The sequence below is a fragment of the Eubalaena glacialis genome, unplaced genomic scaffold, assembly GCF_028564815.1.
Source record: "Eubalaena glacialis isolate mEubGla1 unplaced genomic scaffold, mEubGla1.1.hap2.+ XY H_4, whole genome shotgun sequence".
NCBI lineage: Eukaryota > Metazoa > Chordata > Mammalia > Artiodactyla > Balaenidae > Eubalaena > Eubalaena glacialis.
The window spans coordinates 683,761-704,900 of NW_026871158.1; the positions used below are offsets into that span (position 1 = coordinate 683,761).

At 38.9% G+C, this 21,140-nt stretch overlaps 1 protein-coding gene across 1 annotated transcript in view; it reads right to left on the minus strand.

Moving 5' to 3' along the window:
* The window catches only part of LOC133083034 (protein WWC3-like), a 172,852-nt gene that overhangs the window by 121,328 nt on the left and 30,384 nt on the right, over positions 1 to 21,140 (minus strand). The window contains exons 2-3 of the mRNA XM_061179696.1: positions 4,849 to 4,958; positions 3,187 to 3,390 (exon numbers count right to left, since the gene is read on the minus strand). Of these exons, the coding sequence (XP_061035679.1) occupies positions 3,187 to 3,390; positions 4,849 to 4,958 (314 nt within the window). The remainder of the gene's footprint in view (positions 1 to 3,186; positions 3,391 to 4,848; positions 4,959 to 21,140) is intronic.

Sequence of the window (21,140 nt, forward strand, 5' to 3'; positions counted from 1 at the left end):
CCACACCTGAGAAGTGTTTGTGTGCTGCCTTGCCCTCAGGCAGGATTTACAGCATGGATTGAGAAGACACAGGTGGCTGGCTGGTTTCTCGTGATCCCCTGCGTGCACTGATTCCCCAGACTGATCCAAGCAAACACCCTAGCAGGCTTGCTGCATGTCACAGCTCCACAGTTGGCTGCCAAGTCAAGGACAGAACTTGGCCATGGGAGGGGGAGGCACCACAGACCTTAATGAGGTATCTGAATGGGGCAGAGGCAGCCATTTCTGGCACTTACTTTCAGGAGAAAGTTCCTCTTTCTCTTACACTGCTCCAGCAACATGGGACCTGACCACACCTCTGATAGGGCAGTAATAGCCACTGAGCAGAGGAGAAGCCCTGGCTCAAACTGGCTCTGGCTCTAGCCGCTCCATCTCCAGTCCCACCACCTACCAAGGTGATAGCTGCCAGCACACCCTGAGGAAAGACATGACTAGTGATCACATCAGATCGAGCTCTCCCAACAAAGCCAAAGGGTACATGCAGGAAAAGCATTTGACAAAATTGAATATTCATTCATGATAAAAATTTTAATCAAAATTGGTATAGAGGGAACTTATCTCAACATAATGAAGGCCATTTATAACAAAGCCAGCCAACATAAGTACTCAATGGTGAAAAGCTGAAAGCCTTTCCTCTAGAATGAGAAAGAAAACAAGGATGCCCACTCTTCCCTCTTCTATTCAACTTAGTATTGAATACCTGGACACAGCAATCAGACAGGAAAAAAAAATTAAAAGCATCCAAACTGGAAGGGAAGACATAAAACTGTCATTATTTGCAGGTGCCAAGATACTCTATATGGAAAACTCTAATGTCTTCACCAAAAAACTATTAAAACTAATAAATGAATTCAGTAAACTTGCAAGATACAAGATTACTATTTAGAAATCTGTTGCTTTTCTATACACTAACAATGAAATATCGAAAAAAGAAAGCAAGAAAACAATCCTGTTTAAAATTTGATCAAAAAAATAAATAAAATATCTAGGAATAAACTTAACCAAGGAGGTGAAAGACCTATACTCTGAAAACTATAAAATACTGATGAATTAAAGATGATGCAAAGAAGTGGAAAGATAACCTATGCTCTTTGGTTGGAAAAATTAATATTATTAAAAGGGCCATACTGCTCAAAACAATCTACAATTTAAAGCTATCGCTATCAAAATATCAGGACATTTGTCACAGAACTAAAACAAATAATCACAAAATTTATATGGAACCGCAAAAGACCCCAATTTGCCAAAACAATCCTGAGAAAAAAGAACAAAGCTGGAGGTATCACACTCCCTGATTTCAGACTACATTACAAAGCTACAATAATCAAAATGACACGACATTAGCACAAAAACACTCACATAGATCAATGAAAGAGAAAAGAGAGAGCAGAAATAAACCCACACACCTATGGTCAATTAACCTACGAAAAAGGAGGCAAGAATAACAATGGAGAAAAGACAGTCTCTTCAGCAAGTGGTGCTGGGAAAGCTGCACAGCTGCATGTAAATCAATGAGATCAGAACATTTCCTCACACTGTACACAAAAACAAACTCAAAATAGTTTAAAGACCTACATGAAAGCCCAGAAATCATAAAACTCCTGGAAGAGAATAAAGGTGAAACACTCTTTGACATAAATTGTAGCAATATTTCTTTGGATCACTCTCCTAAGGCAAAAGAAATAAAAGCAAAAATAAACAAATGGGACCCAATTATGCTTAAAAGCTTTTGTACATCAAAGGAAACCATCTACAAAACAAAAAGACAACCTGTGGAATGGGAGAAGATATTTACAAATTATGTGACCAACAAGGGGTTAATGTCCAAAATATACAAACAGCTCATACAACTCAATATCAAAAAGCAAACAAACAACCCAAACAAAACATGGGCAGAAGACTTGAATAGACATCTTTCCAAAGAAGACACACAGATGGCTAACAGGCACTTGAAAAGATGCTCAACATCACTAATTATGAAGGGAATGCAAATCAAAACTACAGTGAGGTATCCCCTCACACCTGTCAGAATGGCCATGATCAGAAAGTCTAGAAACAACAAAATGTTGGTGAGAATGTGGAGAAATGGAACTCTCGTACGCTGTTGGTGGGAATGGAAACTGGTGCACCCACTGTGGAGACCAGTATGGAGATTTGTTATATAAATTAAAATAGAGCTACCATATATGACCCAGTAATTCCACTCCTGTATATACCCAGAACAAGAAAGAAAACACTAATTTGAAAAGATGCATGTACCCCAATGTTCACAGTTGCATTATTTACAATAACCAAGATATGGAAGCAACCTACGTGTCCATCAACAGACAACTGGATTAAGATGTGATATATGTATATATATACACAATGGTGTATCACTCAGTTATAAAAAAGAATGAAATCCTGCAATTTGCAACAACATGGATGGACCTAGAGAATATCATGCTTAGTGAAATGAGTCAGAGAAAGAAAGAAAAATACCATATGTTATTACTTATATGTGGAATCTAAAAAATACAGCAAACTACTGAATATAACAAAACAGAAACAAATTCACAGCTACAGAAAACAAACTAGTGGTTACCAGTGGGAGATGGAAGTGGGGAGGGACAAACTAGGGGTAGGAGATTAAGAGACACAAATTACTATGTATAAAGTAAATAAGCCACACAGATATATTGTACAGGACACAGTATATATATTTGGTAGTAACTTAAATCAGTATAATCTATAAAATTATTGAATCACTGTGTTGCATACCTAAAACTAATACAGTATTGTAAATCACTATACTTCAATTTTTAAAAAGTAAAAAAACAAAAAACATTGACAAGTTTGTTTCGTGTCACTATCTGAAATGTGCTTGTTTATTTTCTCCCTTCCCCACCCTCACGGAAGCCTCTTCTTTCTTGGGCTCCCCTGTGTTGCAGTGCCTGGGCACAAGGTGGGCAGTTGATCAACATTTGCTGAAGTAGCGGTAGTGAATGGCCACAGGATTCCAGCATGGAAGGATGACTACCTAACAGTTTGCGATTAGAAAATTTAGGAAGCTGTCTTGCCCGACTCAAGCTCAGTGTCTGCAGAAAGCCTAGCAGAGAGACGGCTTTGGAAGTCACGCGTGTTAACCGCGGGGGACGGTCAACTCACAGTTGGTGTACGAGCGGCCATCATCCTCGCACATCTTGTGCAGCTGCTGGTACTCCTCCTGGGCCAGCTCGAAACGCTGCTGCTTAATCTGGTAGATTTCTTTCTTGGCATTGAGGGCCTCCTGGGCTACAATTAAATACTCCTTCAGCATCCGTTCCTGCTCCCGCTGCCACTGTTCTCTGGGATCCTCAATCTGGGTAAGCTCTGAAATTGGAAGGGTAAGAACATAGGGGACTTCAAAGTAAAATCTTTACATTGACCAATAATCATGCAGTTAGGTGACTCGTTGATAAGAAAATTAATTAACTACCAGGAGGTACATTATGGAAGCGTCTATATAACAAACCTCCCAGAGTGTGGATCACATCCTACCTACACACCCACACTTGGGACGAGAAGAAAGCTCTGTAGACATGCAATAGCTCCATGGAGGGGAAGACAATAGCAGGCAACTTTTCACACTCTAAGTAAATGTTGGTGGACGTGAACCCAAAGGAGCTCATCCCTGTTAAATTAAGACACAGTCCAACCTTCCTCTCCCTGCCTTCTTCAAGCCAGGCTGCTGTGGGCTCTGCTGTCCCCGTGACTGGCTTGCTCCCCTTCTCCCATGCCAGATGGTGTCCTTCTGCATTCTTTGTGGACTTCCCATAAATTCCCCATTTTCCGCTCTGGCTCTCTCACTCTACCAGCTCCCGTAAGGGCTTATGCCCATCAGGCTCCAACCTCTCCCCTGAGCACCCATCTTTTCTTTCCTCCTCCCTCCTAGAGGCATCTCCACCTGGACGGACGCAAAGTAATTCTGAGTCACTTGTCCAAAGCATAAGCAAGCAGAGTTTACAAAGATGAGCCAGAACAGGTGGGTCCCAGGCCACAGAGGCAGGTACGCAGGATTTGCAGAAAGGTTGTGTAAGGTGGCCACTTGTGCCATTCAGTACTGCCACCTGGACCTGGAGAGGCCCAAACCATAGTGCAGGTGTGCCCAGCCCACAGCTCAGGGAAGGTGGCCCAGACAGACACCCCAGCTGCAAGCAATCAAGGGGCACCAGGCCAGCTGGGCCAGGGGGACAGAGGCCCTTGGGTGCAGCCTCACTAAGCACCACACCCATCTGGTGGGCGGTAGACCTGCCTGGAAGCCCTCCTGCCACTGGGATAACTGCCGGGGAGGGCAGCAGGACCAGGGCGGCACTCACATCCTTGCCCAATCCCTGGGTAAGAGTCGCAGTCACGTGAAGGCTGAGGGTATGGATCGGAAACTCCCCTGCCCCAGGACCGAGCCAGGACACCTCGCCATTCAGGGTTCCAAATGCTGAACTCCGAAGGCCAACTGGCAAGTGACAATGCAGGAATCAGCCCTAAAGATACAAGCCCGGGTCGATCACACTAACGGGACAGGAGGAGCCGTGCGGAAGGAGCTTTGTCACCCACATTCTGGGCACCGTGCATCTACAGGTGCCCCCAGCCTCCCCTGCACTCAACAAATCAAAGGACAGAAAGCACACTAAGGGGAACTTGGTGTTCCCAGTAGTAATGACAATGACAGAAACACTGGGCAGCTTGAACAAAAACTGGAGTGTGACGAAATGTGAATCTGAGAGAGAAATGGATCCCTACCTGAAACCCAATGGAGAGTAGTATAATTATCAAATGTGGCACTCTACTTACTTTTTATGTGGTTCATGTAATAAATGCCAACTTGTTTATCATATACAGTTTCCCATCCTAAAGGAAGTTCATCCCCAACACAATCAGCAAAGGTCAGTGGCTTTGTTATCCTACAAAATAAAGCAATGAAGATAATTTCAAATTCAAGACTATTTTGTATGTTTACTGAATCAATCTGATAATTAAATCTTATAATTAATCCTATGATCGTAATTATTCTTATAATTAATCCTTAACAAAAACTTATATTATCTAATCCAATTGATTAGATATTTGATTAGATAATATTGCTAACATCTGCTCCAATATTCTATTGAAAAACTAATTCACAAGCTTTTCCAGAAAACATAACTAGATTAGTACACTCATAATTAAAACCATTAAAATCTCAAAATTCAACATTTAACTGCAGTGAAAATATATACTGACAGTTAAAATAAAACTGTTAAACAAGCATTTCTCAAATAATCATATTTAATGATGTTATGCAAAAGAGATGTCACTCATTTTGAACAATAGAATACTTATCTTCTGTTCTCATTTCCTGAGAAATGTTCCTATCCAAATGTTTCAGTTTCTCTACTTCAAACATGAACACTGGCTTTAATCTATACTAAATGCTTCTGTAATATTTTCATTGATGAGTGTAAATTATTTAATGAATTCCACATTGACCATTAATCAGTTACAAAAACCAAAGTATATTAGCAAATTCTATCCAGCAGCATACTAAAAACCCACAAAAAGAGACAATAAACAAATTCTGCGAAGTTGCAGAACATAAAACGAACATGTAAAATTACTGGGTTCTATATACCAGAATTAACTATACAAAATGCAAATTGAGAAGGCAAAAACAAAACAAAACAAAACAGAATACACATTCTTTCCAAGTATACATGAAATATTCCCCAGGATAGATCACATACTAGGTCACAAAACTAGCCTCAACAAATTTAAGAGAACAGAAATTGTACCAATCAGTTTTCCAACCTCAACACTATGAAACTAGAAATCAACTACAGAAAGAAAAAGGAGAAATGAACACACGTATGGAGACTCAACATTTTACTGAAAAACCAACGGTTAAATGATGAATTCAAGAAGAAAATCAGAAAATACCTCAAAATAAATGAAAATGAAACCACAACTTTCCAAAATCTATGGGATGCAGCAAAAGCAGTTCTAAGAAGAGATAAATCTTCCTCAAGAAACAAGAAAAATCTCAAATAAACAACATAGCTTACCACCTAAACAAACTACAAAAACAAGGACAAACTAAGCTCAAAGTCAGCAGCAGGGAGGAAAACATAAAGATCAGCGAGGAAGTAAACAAAATAGAGATCAAAAAAGCAATGCAAAAGATCAATAAGGCAAGAGCTGCTTTTTTTCAAAACATAAACAAAATTGATAAACCTTTAGTCATGCTCACCAAGGGAAAAAAAGAGAGGAGTTCCAAGTAAACAAAATAAGAAATGAAAGAGGAGAAATAACAACCATAGCACAGAGATACAAAAAATCATAAGAGAATACTATGAACAGTTATATGCCAACAAACTGGACAACACAGAAGAACTGGACAAGTTTCTAGGAGCATACAACCTGCCAAAATTGAGTCAGGAGAAACAGACAATCTTAATAGACTGATCACTATCAGTGAAATTGAATTTGTAATAACAATAATTTTTTTAAAACTCCCAAAACACAGAAGTCTAGGAACAGACAGCTTCACAGGAGAATTCTACCAAACATAAAGAAAAGCTATTACTCTACAAATTATTCCAAAAAATGATTCCAAAATCATTCTATGAGGCCACCATCACCCTGATAACAAAACCAATCAAAACACTACCAAAAAAAAAAAAAAGATTATAGGCCAATAACTGATGAATATAGACCCAAAAATCCTCAACAAAATGTGAGCAAACTGAATTCAACATTATATGAAAAGAATCATACACCATGATTAAGTTGAATTCATTCCAGTGTCATTAGGATAGTTCAACATATGCAAATCAATTACTGTGATACGCCATATGAACAAAAGCTAAAGACAGAAACCACATGACCATTTCAATGGTCAAATTCAACATTAATTCATGATAAAAAAACTGTCATCAAAGTGGTTGTAGAAGGGACACATCTCTACATGATAAAGTCCATTTACAACAAACCCTACAGCCAACATAACACTCAATGGTAAAAAGCTGAAAGCCTTTCTTCTAAAATGAGAAAAAAAGACAGATACCCACTCTCACTTCTTCTATTTAACACTGAAACTATTTGAAGTCCAAGCCACAGCAATCAGACAAGAAAAAGCAATAAAAGGAATCCAAATTGGAAGGGAAAAGGTAAAACTCATTATTTGTGGACGACACGATACTCTATATAGAGAATCTTAAAGCCTCCATGAAAAAAGCATCAGACTAAGTGAATTCAGCAAGGCTGCAAGATATAAGATTAATATTTAGAAATCCACTGAGTTTCTATATACTAATAATGAAATACCAGAAAGAGAAAGGTTTTTTTAAAATCCTATTTATAATTACATTAAAAACAAACAAAAAACACAACCTAGGAATAAACTTAACCAAGGAAGTGAAAGACCTATATTTTGAAAACTATAAAACATTGATGAATGTAACTGAACAAGATTCAAGGAAATGAAAAGACATCCCATACTCTTAGATTAGAAGAATTAATGTTATAAAAATGGTCATACTTCCCAAAGCAATCTACAGACTTAATGTGATCACTATCAAAATACCCAGGACATTTGTCAGAAAGCTAAAACAAATAATCACAAAATTTATATGGAATCACAGAAGACCCCAAGTTGCCAAAACAATCGAGAAAAAGGAACAAAGCTGGAGGTATCACACTCCTTGATTTCAGACTACATTACACAGTTACAATAATCAAAATGACACATTAGCACAAAAACACCCACATAGATCAATGAAAGAGAAAAGAGAGAGCAGAAATAAACCCACACACCTATGGTCAATTAACCTATGAAAAAGGAGGCAAGAATAACAATGGAGAAAAGACAGTCTCTTCAGCAAGTGGTGCTGGGAAAGCTGCACAGCTGCATGTAAATCAATGAGATCAGAACATTTCCTCACACTGTACACAAAAACAAACTCAAAATAGTTTAAAGACCTACATGAAAGCCCAGTAATCATAAAACTCCTGGAAGAGAATAGAGGTGAAACACTCTTTGACATAAACTGTAGCAATATTTCTTTGGATCACTCTCCTAAGGCAAAAGAAATAAAAGCAAAAATAAACAAATGGGACCCAATTATGCCCAAAAGCTTTTGTACATCAAAGGAAACCATCCACAAAACAAAAAGACAACCTATGGAATGGGAGAAGATATTTACAAATTATGTGACCAACAAGGGGTTAATGTCCAAAATATACAAACAGCTCATACAACTCAATATCAAAAAGTAAACAAACAAACAACCCAAACAAAACATGGGCAGAAGACTTGAATAGACATGTTTCCAAAGAAGACACACAGATGGCTAACAGGCACTTGAAAAGATGCTCAACACCACTAATTACGAAGGGAATGCAAATCAAAACTACAGTGAGGTAACCCCTCATGCCTGTCAGAATGGCCATGATCAGAAAGTCTAGAAACAACAAAATGTTGGTGAGAATGTGGAGAAATGGAACTCTCGTACGCTGTTGGTGGGAATGGAAACTGGTGCATCACTGTGGAGACCAGTATGGAGGTTTGTTATATAAACTAAAAATAGAGCTACCATATATGATTCAGCAATTCCACTCCTGTATATATCCAGAACAAGAATGAAAACACTAATTTGAAAAGATGCACGTACCCCAATGTTCACAGCCGCATTATTTACAATAGCCAAGATATGAAAGCAACCTACGTGTCCATCAACAGACAACTGGATTAAGAAAATGTGATATTTGTGTATATATATATACACACACACACACACAATGGGATATCAGTCAGTTATAGAAAAAGAATGAAATCCTGCGATTTGCAACAATATGGATGGACCTAGAGAATATCATGCTTAGTGAAATAAGTCAGACAGAAAAAGACAAATACTATCGGATATCACTTACACGTGTAATTCAAAAATAATAATAATAATGATAGTAATAATAACACAATGGCTGTATCTGCAAAATAGAAACAGACTCAGATATAGAAAACAAATTGGTGGTTACCAAAGGTGACAGAGTAGGAGGAAGAGACAAATTAGGGGTATGGGATTAATGGATACAAGCTGCTATTAAACTACTATTAAAATAGATAAGAAACAAGAATATAATGTACAGCACAGGGAATTATACCCACTATGTTGTAATCACCTACAGTGAAATATAATTTCTGCAAAAAAATTTTTTTAAAAAACAAGGCTACCCAATATCTCTGTAATTGGGAGGTTTGTCTCAGTCCTGGTCAGGTGACCATGAGTGAACCAGAGGGAGTTGCTGAGTTTCCCTGCCAGGATCAGAGAAGGAAAGAAATTACTCCCATTCCCAGCTAGGTCACCTTTGGGACAACTTCCTTTCTCCATAGACATCCCCTTCCCTTCACAGGAAACAGATATTGAAACAGTAATGAAGACTCACTCATGGGTGATTCCTGCAGTGTTAAAATGAATTTACATTCCTATAGAAAAGGGAAAAAAAGGATTTATATTTTGAAAAGAAATAAAACCTAAAATACTTCTACAACAACAAAAAAAAAAAAAAAAAAGAAGAAAATTCCACTTGAAAATAGAACCTAGAAGAAATAAATACTTAAAAACAAGTTTATGGACAATCGAAGGTGGCGGAAGAGTTAGACGTGGAGATCACCTTCCTCTTCACAAATAAATCAGAAATACACCTACATGTGGAACTGCTCCTACAGAACACCTACTGAACACTGGCAGAAGACCTCAGACCTCCCAAAAGGCAAGAAATTCCCCATGTACCTGGGTAGGGCAAAACAAAAAAGAAAACACAGAGACAAAAGGATAGGGACAGGACCTGCACCAGTGGGAGGGAGCTGTGAAGGAGGAAAGGTTTCCACACACTAGGAAGGCCCTTCGCAGGCGGAGACTGCGGGTGGCGGAGCGGGGAGCTTCGGGGTGGCGGAGCGGGGAGCTTCGGAGCCATGGAGGAGAGCACAGCCACAGGGGTGCGGAGGGCAAAGCAGAGAGATTCCCGCACGAAGGATCGGTGCCGACCAGCACTCACCAGCCCGAGAGGCTTGTCTGCTCACCCGCTGGGGCGGGCGGGGGCTGGGAGCCGGATCCCAGGGAGAGACTTGGGTTGGCTGCGTAAACACAGCCTGAAGGCGGCTAGTGCACCACGGCTAGCCGGGAGGGAGTACGGGGAAAGGTCCGGACCTGCCGAACAGGCAAGAGACTTTTTCTTACCTCTTTGTTTCCTGGTGCGAGAGGAGAGGGGATTAACAGCGATGCTTAAAGGAGCTCCAGAGACGGCGTGAGCGGCGGCTATCAGCACGGACCCCACAGACACTAAGGCTGCTGCTACCGCCACCAAGAAGCCTGTGAGCAAACACAGGTCACTATCCATACCTCCCCTCCAGGAGCCTGTGGAGCCTGCCACTGCCAGGGTCCCGTGATCCAGGGACAACTTCCCCGGGAAAACACACGGCGCACCTCAGGCTGTTGCAACGTCATGCTGGCCTCTGCCACCGCAGGCTCGCCCCGCATCAGCACCCCTCCCTCCCCTCAGCCTGAGTGAGCCAGAGCCCCTGGATCAGCTGCTCCTTTAACCCCGTCCTGTCTGGGCGAAGAACAGATGCTCTCAGGCGACCTACACGCAGAGGCGGGTCCAAATCCAAAGCTGAACCCCGGGAGCTGTGCGAACAAAGAAGAGAAAGGGATATTTCTCCCAGCAGCCTCAGGAGCAAAGGATTAAATCTCCAAAATCAACTTGATGTACCTGCATCTGTGGAATACCTGAATAGACAACGAATCATCTCAAATTGAGGAGGTGAACTTTGGGAGCAAAGATTTTTTTTTCTTTTTCCCTTTTTCTCTTTTTGTGAGTGTGTATGTGTACGCTTCTGTGTGTGATTTTGTCTGTATAGCTTTGCTTTTACCAATTGTCTTAGGGCTCTGTCTGTCCTTTTTTTAAATTACTTTAAAAAATTTTTTTCTTAGTAATTATTTATTTAAATAAGTTTATTTTATTTTATTTTACTTTATTTTATTTTATCTTTTTCTTTTTCTTTCTTCCTGTCTCCCTTTCTCCCTTTCTTTCTATTTTTTCTCTCTTTTATTCTGAGCCGTGTGGATGAAAAGCTCTTGGTGATCCAGCCAGGCATCAGGGCTGTGCCTCTGAGGTGGGAGAGCCAAGTTCAGGACACTGGTCAACAAAAGACCTCCCAGCTCCACGTAATATCAAACAGTGAAAATCTCCGAGAGATCTCCATCTCAACGCCAAGACCCAGCTTCACTCAAAGACCAGCAAGCTACAGTGCTTGGACACCCTATGCCAAACAACTAGCAAGACAGGAACACAACCCCATCCGTTAGCAGAGAGGCTGCCTAAAATCATAATAAGGCCACAGACACCCCAAAACACACCAGCAGACGTGGACAAGCCCACCAGAAAGACAAGATCCAGCCTCATCCACCAGAACACAGGCACTAGTCCCCTCCACCAGGAAGCCTACACAACCCAATGAACCAACCTTACCCACTGGGGGCAGACACGAAAAACAACAGGAACTACGAACCTGCAGCCTGCGCAAAGGAGACCCCAAACACAGTAAGATAAGCAAAATGAGAAGACAGAAAAACACACAGCAGATGAAGGAGCAATGTAAAAACACACCAGACCTAACAAATGAAGAGGAAATAGGCAGTCTACCTGAAAAAGACTTCAGAATAATGATAGTAAAGATGATCCAAAATCTTGGAAATAGAATAGAGAAAATACAAGAAACCTTTAACAGGACCTATGAGAATTAAAGTGCAAGCAAACAATGATGAACAACACAATAAATGAAATTAAAAATACTCTAGAAGGGATCAATAGCAGAATAACTGAGGCAGAAGAATGGATAAGTGACCTGGAAGATAAAATAGTGGAAATAACTACTGCAGAGCAGAGTAAAGAAAAAAGAATGAAAAGAATTGAGGACAGTCTCAGAGACCTCTGGGGCAACATTAAATACACCAACATTCGAATTATAGGGGTCCCAGAAGAAGAAGAAAAAAAGAAAGGAACTGATAAAATATTTGAAGAGATTATAGTTGAAAACCTCTCTAATATGGGAAAGGAAATAGTTAATCAAGTCCAGGAAGCACAGAGAGTCCCATACAGGATAAAACCAAGAGGAAACACGCCAAGACACGTATTAATCGAACTATCAAAAATTAAATATGAAGAAAAAATATTAAAAGCAGCAAGGAAAAAACAGCAAATAACACACAAGGGAATACCCATAAGGTTAACACTGATCTTCCAGCAGAAACTCTGCAAGCCAGAAGGGAGTGGCAGGACATATTTAAAGTGTTGAAGGAGAAAAACCTACAATCAAGATTACTCTACCCAGCAAGGATCTCACTCAGATTTGATGGAGAAATTAAAAACTTACCAGACAAGCAAAAGCTAAGAAAATTCAGTACCATCTTTACAACATATGCTAAAGGAACTTCCTTAGGCAGGAATCACAAGAGAAGGAAAAGACCTACAATAACAAACCCAAAACAATTAAGAAAATGGTAATAGGAACATACATATAGATAATTATCTTAAATGTAAATGGATTAAATGCTCCAACCAAAAGACACAGACTGGCGGAATGGATACAAAAACAAGACCTGTATATATGCTGTCTACAAGAGACCCACTTCAGACCTAGGGACACATACAGACTGAAAGTGAGGGGATGGAAAACGATACTCCATGCAAATGGAAATCAAAAGAAAGCTGGAGCAGCAATTCTCATATCAGACAAAATAGACTTTAAAATAAAAATTATTACAAGAGACAACGAAGGACACTACATAATGATCAAAAGATCGATCCAAGAAGAAGATGTAACAATTGTAAATATTTATGCACCCAACATAGGAGCACCTCAATACATACGGCAAATGCTAACAGCCAGAAAAGGGGAAATCGGAGTAACACAATCATAGTAGGGGACTTTAACACCCCACTTCCACCAATAGACAGATCATCCGAAATGAAAATAAATAAGAAAACACAAGCATTAAATGATACATGAAACAACATGGACTTAATTGATATTTATAGCACATTCCATCCAAAAACAACAGAATACACTTTCTTCTCAAGTACTCATGGAACATTCTCCAGGAGAGATCATATCTTGGCTCACAAAACAAGCATTGGTAAATTTAAGAAAATTGAAATCGTATCAACCATCTTTTCTGACGACAGCACTATGAGACTAAATATGAATTATAGGAAAAAAATCTATAAAAAATACAAACACTTGGAGGCTAAATATTACACTACTTAATAACCAGGAGATCACTGAAGAAATCAAAGAGGAAATCAAAAAATACTGAGAAACAAATGACAATGAAAACCAGTGGCCCAAAACCTATAGGTTACAGCAAAAGCAGTCTAAGAGAGAAGTTTATAGCAATACAATCCTACCTCAAGAATCAAGAAACATCTCAAGTAAACAACCAAACATTACACCTAAAGCAATTAGAGAAAGTAGAACAAAAAACCCCCAAAGTTAGCAGAAGGAAAGGAAGCATAAAGATCAGATCAGATATAAATGAAAAAGAAATGAAGGAAAGGATAGCAAAGATCAATAAAACTAAAAGCTAGTTCTTTGAGAACATAAACAAAATTGATGAACAATTACCCAGACTCATTAAGAAAATAGGGAAAAGATCAGATCAACAGAATCTGAAATGAAAAAGAAGAAGTATCAACTGACACTGCAGAAATACAAAGGATCATGAGAGATTACTACAAGCAACGATATGCGAATAAAATGGACAACCTGGAAGAAATGCACAAATTCTTAAAAAAGCACAACCTTCTGAGACTGAGACAGGAAGAAACAGAAAATCTAAAAAGACCACTCACAAGCACTGAAATTGAGACTGTGATTTAAAATCTTCCAAAAAACAAAAGCCCAGGACCAGATGGCTTCACAGGCGAATTCTATCAAACATTTAGAAAAGAGCTAACACCTATCCTTCTCAAACTCTTCCAAAATATAGCAGAGTGAGGAACACTCCCAATCTCACTCACCATCACCCTGATACCAAACCCAGACAATGATGTCACAAAGAAAGAAAACTACAAGCCAATATCACTGATGAACATAGATGCAAAAATCCTCAACAAAATACTAGCAAACAGAATCCAACAGCACATTAAAAGGATCATACACCATGATCAAGTGGGGTTATCCCAGGAATGCAAGGATTCTTCAATATATGCAAATCAATCAAAGTGATACACCATATTAACAAACTGAAGGAGAAAAACCATATGGTCATCTCAATAGATGCAGAAAAAGCTTTTGACAAAATTCAACACCCATTTATGATAAAAACCCTCCAGAAAGTAGGCATACAGAGCACTTACCTCAACATAATAAAGGACATATATGACAAACCCACAGCCAATATCGTTCTCAATGGTGAAAAATTGAAAAAATTTGATCTAAGATCAGGAACAAGACAAGGTTGTCCACTCTCACCACTATTATTCAACATAGCTTTGGAAGTTTTAGCCACAGCCAACAGAGAAGAAAAAGAAATAAAAGGAATCCAAATCGGAAAAGAAGAAGTAAAGCAGTCACCGTTTGCAGATGACATGATACTATACATAGAGAATCCTAAAGATGCTACCAGAAAACTACTAGAGCTAATCAATGAATTTGGTAAAGTAGCAGGATACAAAATTAATGCACAGAACTCTCTTGCATTCCTATATACTAATGATGAAAAATCTGAAACCGAAATTAAGGAAACACTCCTATTTACCACTGCAACAAAAAGCATAAAATACTTAGGAATAAACCTACCTAAGGACACAAAAGACCTGTATGCAGAAAACTATAAGACACTGATGAAAGAAATTAAAGATGATATAAACAGATGGAGAGATATACCATGTTCTTGGATTGGAAGAATCAACATTGTGAAAATGACTCTACTACCCAAGGCAATCTACAGATTCAACGCAATCCCTAGAAAACTACCAATGGCATTTTTCACAGAACTAGAACAAAAAATTGCACAATTTGTATGGAAACAAAAAAGACCCAAATAGCCAAAGCAATCTTGAGAAAGAAAAACGGAGCGGGAGGAATCAGGCTCCCTGACTTCAGACTATACTACAAAGCTACAGTAATCAAGACAGTAAGGTACTGGCATAGAAAAAGAAATACCGATAAATGGAACAGGATAGAAAGCCCAGAGATAAACTCACGCACATATCACCTTATATTTGATAAATGAGGCAAGCATATACAGTGGAGAAAAGAGAGCCTCTTCAATAAGTGGTGCTAGGAAAACTGGACAGGTACATGTAAAAGTATGAAATTAGAACACTCCCTAACACCATACACAAAAATAAACTCAAAATGGATTAAATACCTAAATGTAAGGCCAGATACTATCAAACTCTTAGAGCAAAACAAGCAGAACACTCTGTGACATAAATCACAGCAAGATCCTTTTTGACCCACATCCTAGAGAAATGGAAATAAAAACAAAAATGAACAAATGGGACCTAATGAAACTTATAAGCTTTGGCACAGCCAAGGAAACCATAAACAAGACGAAAAGACAAAGCTCAGAGTGGGAGAAAATACTTGTAAATGAAGCAACTGACAAAGGATTAATCTCCAAAATTTACAAACAGCTCATGCAGCTCAATATCAAAAAACAAACATGTCAATCCAAACACGCACAGAAGACCTAAATAGACATTTCTCCAAAGAAGATACACAGATTGCCAGAAAACACATGAAAGAATACTCAACATCACTGATTATTAAAAAATGGAAATCAAAACTACAATGAGGTATCACCTCACACTAGTCAGAATGGCCATCATCAAAAAATCTACAAACAATAAATGCTGGAGAAGGTGTGGAGAAAAGGCAACCCTCTTGCAGTGTTGGCAGGAATGTAAATTGATACTGCCACTATGGAGAACAGTATGGAGGTTCCTTAAAAAATAGAAATAGAACTACCATATGACCTAGCAATCCCACTACTGGGCATATACCCTGAGAAAACCGTACCTCAAAAAGAGTCATAGACCACAATGTTCATTACAGGTCTATTTACAATAGCCAGGACATGGAAGCAACCTACGTGTCCATCGACAGATGAATGGATAAAGAAGATGTGGCACATATCTACAATGGAATATTACTCAGCCATAAAAGGAAACAATATTGAGTTATTTGTATTGAGGTGGATGGACCTAGAGTCTGTCAGAGAGTGAAGTAAGTCAGAAAGCGAAAAATAAATACTGTATGCTAACACATATATATGGTATCTAAATTTAAAAAAAAAAGGTTCTAAAGAACCTAGAGGCAAGACAGGAATAAAGACAAAGACGTAGACAATGGACTTGCAGACACAGGGACGGGAAATGGTAAACTGGGGTGAAGTGAGAGAGTGGCATGGACTTATATATACTATCAAATGTAAAATAGATAGCTAGTCGGAAGCAGCCACATAGCACAGGGAGCTCAGCTCGGTGCTTTGTGACCACCTCGAGGGATGGGATAGGGAAGGTGGGAGGGAGACTGAAGAGGTAGGAGATACGGGGATATATGTATATGTATAGCTGATTCACTTTGTTATACAGCAGAAACTAGCATACCACTGTAAAGCAATTATACTCCAACAAAGATGTTAAAAAAAAAAGTGAACCAGGAGGAAACAGAAAATATGAACAGACCAATCATAAGTAATGAAACTGTGATTAAAAATCTTCCAACAAACAAAAGTCCAGGACCAGATGGCTCTACAGGCAAATTCTATCAAACATCTAGAGAAAAAACTAACACCAATCCTTCTCAAACTCTTCCAAAAAATTGCAGAGGAAGGAACACTCCCAAACTCATTCTACGAGGGCACCACCACCCTTACACCAAAACCAAATTATCACAGAAAGAAGAAAATTACAGGCCAATATCACTGATGAACATAGACACAAAAATACTCAACAAAATACAAGCTAACCGAATCCAACAACACATTAAACGGATCATACATCATGATCAAATGGGGTTTATCCCAGGAATGCAAGAGTTCTTCAATATACACAAATCAATTAATGTGATACACCGTATTAACAAATTGAGGAATACAATCCATATGATATTCTCAATAGATGGAGCAAAACTTTCGACAAAATTCAACACCCATTCATGATAAAAACTCCCCAGAAACTGGGCATAGAGGGAACCTACGTCAACATAATAACGGCCATATATGACAAACTCACAGCAAACCTTATTCTCAATGGTGAACAACTGTAATCATTCCCTCTAAAATCAGGAACAAGACATGGTTGCCCACTCTCACCACTATTATTCAACATAGTTTTGGAAGTCCTAGTCATGGCAATCAGAGAAGAAAAAGAAATAAAAGGAATCCAAATTGGCAAAGAAGTAAAACTGTCACTGTCTGCAGATGACACGATATTATACATTATACATAAAATCCTAAAGACACCACCAGAAAACTAGTAGAGCTAATCAATGAATTTAGTAAAGTCGCAGGATACAAAATTAATACACAGAAGTCTCTTGCATTCCTACAAACTAACAATGAAAGATCAGAAAGAGAAATTAAGGAAACAATCCCATTCACCAGTGCAACAAAAAGAATAAAATACCTAGGAGATAAACCCACCTAAGGAGGAAAAAGACCTGTACATAGAAAACTGTAAGATACTGATGAAAGAAATCAAAGTTGACACAAACTTTGCAGAGATACACCATGTTCTGGGATTGGAAGACTCAATATTGTGAAAATGACTATGCTACCCAAAGCAATCCAGAGATTCAACGTAATCCCTATCAACTTAGCAATGGCATTTTTCACAGAATTAGAACAAAAAATTTTACAATTTGTATGGAAACACAAAAGACCATGAACAGCCAAAGCAGTCTTGAGAGAAACAAACAGAGCTGTAGCAATCAGGCTCCCTAACTTCAGACTATACTACAAAGCTATAGTAATTAAGACAGTATGGTACTGGCACAAAACAGAAATATAGATCAATGAAACAGGATAGAAAGTCCAGAGATAAACCCACACACCTATGGTCACCTAATCTATGACAAAGGAGGCCAGAATACACAATGGAGCAAAGACACCCTCTTTAATAAGTGGTTCTGGGAAAACTAAACAGCTACATGTAAAAGTATGAAATTAGAACACTCCCTAACACCATACACAAGAATAAACTCAAAATAGATTAAAGACCTAAAGGTAAGGCCAAACACTATAAAACTCTTAACAGGGAAAGCATAGGCAGAACACTCTTTGACATAAATCGCAGCAATATCTTTTTTGACCCAGCTCCTAGGGTAATTAGAGAACAAACAAACAAAGGGGACCTAATTAAACTTAAAAGCTTTTGCAAATGAAATCGTAAACAAGATGAAAAGACAACCCTCAGAATTGGAGAAAATATTTGAAAATGAAACAACTGACAAAGGGTTAATCTCCAAAATACACAAATAGCTCATGCAGCTCAATATCAAAATAATAAACAACCTAATCAAAAAAATGGACAGAATACTTAAATAGACATTTCTCCAAAGACATACAGATGGCCAAGAGGCACATGAAAAGATGCTCAACATCACTAATTATTAGAGAAATGCAAATCAAAACTACAATGAGGGATCACCTCACACCAGTCAGAATGGCCATCATCAGAAAATCTACAAACAATAAATGCTGGAGAGGGCGTGGAGAAAAGGGAACACTCTTGCACTGTTGGTGGGAATGAAAATTGATAAAGCCACTATACAGAACAGTAGGGAGGTTCCTTAAAAAACTAAAAATAAAACTACCATGTGACACAGCAATCCCACTATTGGGCATAAACCCATAAAAAACCATAATTCAAAAAGACACATGTGCCCCAATGTTCACTGCAGCACCATTTACAATAGCCAGGACATGGAAACAACCTAAATGTCCATCAGCACAGGAGTGGATAAAGAAGATGTGGTACACATATACAATGGAATATTACTCAGCCAGAAAAAGGAACAAAATTGGGTCATTTGTAGAGACGGAGCTAGAGTCTGTCATACAGAGTGAAGTAAGTCAGAAAGAGAAAAACAAATATCATACATTAATGCATATATGTGGACTCTAGAAAAATGGTACAGATGAACCTATTCCCAGGGCAGGAATAGAGACACAGACGTAGAGAATGGACATGTGGCCCTGGGGGGAAGGGGAGTATGGGACAAATTGGGAGATTAGGTTTGACCATAAATACACTACGATATGTAAAACAGCTAGTGGGAACCTGCTATACAGCACAGGGAGCTCAGCTCGGTGCTCTGTGATGGCCTAGATGGGTGGGATGAGGGAGTGGGAAGGAGGTCCAAGAGGGAGGGGATAGATGTATACGTATAGCTGATTCACTTCACTGTACAGCAGAAAGTAACACAACACTGTGAAGCAACTATACTCCGAGTAAAAAAATAATTTTTTTTTAAATAAAAATAAATAAGCCTATACTCTACGAAATCATTCTGTATGATTCCAAATAATGACATTCTGGAAAAGGCAAAACTACGAAGACAGAATGATGAATTTAGTGTATAAGGGGAGAGGGGAGGGGTGCTAGGCAGTAGGGTAGGGAAATGAATGAATAGGCTAGCAGAGAGGGTTTTTATGGCAGTAAAACTTTCTGTACTATACCTAACGATGATATATGTCACTATACATTTGTCTAAAACCAAAGAATGTATAATACTAAGAGTGAACCCAAATGTAAACTATAGGTGATGATGATGTGTTAAAGTAGGTCCATCAATTGTAACAAATGCACCACTCTGCTGGGAGATATTATAATCAGAGAGGCTAAGCAACATGTTAAGGTAAGGAAATATCTGTATTTTCTGCTGAATTTTACTGTGAACCTAAAACTACTTTTTAAAAAATTAAGTCATTAAGCATAAGAGCAATGAAGAAAAATATACACTATCCTAACAAATTCACTTTTGTAGAGATAAAACACAAAACAAAGCACAAATTTATTATCTTACAATACTAGGTATCAGAGACCTGAAATAGATCTCAGTAGGCTAACATCAGCATGTATATAGAACTGAATCATTTTGGAGGCTTTAGGAGAGAATCTCTTTCTTCGATCTTTTCAGTGGTTCCTTGGCTCATGCCCTTTCATCCATCCTCAAAGCCAGTAATGGTATTAGTCAGACCTCTGCTTCTGTCATCACATTTCCTCATTGACTCTGACCCTCTTCCTACTTCCCTTTTATAATGACACTTGTGATTCCATTGGGTCCCCTGGAAAATCCAACACAGCCTTCCCCATTTCAAGAGCTTTACCTGAATCCCATCTGCAAAGTCCCTTTTGCAGTGTAAGATCATATATTCACAGGTTCCAGGGCTTAGACATGGACTTTTTTGGGGGGACATTATTCTGCCAACCACAGAGAGTCATTTGGGAGACTCAGGGCCAGAAGTGGGCAGAGTAGTCAGTGGCAGTCCACTGCTTTGAAGGCCATGCCCTCCATCCCAGCCAGGTTCTGCATGCTGGTATATCTGACATCAACTACATCAAACTGCAGAAAAGTAAAGGTGAGCAGCGGAAGGTGAGAGCAGATATAAAAGTATACACTGGTTCTGAACACATTTCCTGTATCAAAAGGAGGCCAGGGTAATCCTATGGTGCTTGTACTACACTTTCCAGTCTCCTGGAACAAGATAATCTCTACATTTCCCATTCACACTTGTTTTTAATATGCAATTCAGAGAGGATACTATTCATCTGCATTTCATTCCAAACCAATCCTCAAGAAATTATGATGACTCCCTCCCCTTTTCCGACACACCTGGTTCACAGCGAGTTTCAGAGCCCGCCAGAACACAGACCCCAGGCTGTTTGTGGCTATTTACGTGGTGGATTAGACCCCATTTGCTATGCTAGTGCTTCTCCAACTTCAATGGTGTAACACTGACACCCAAGAGCTGGGTACTCACTTAGCAATGAGCGGGTCCCTGAACTCCCTGAAATTACACAAAAACGTTGATAAG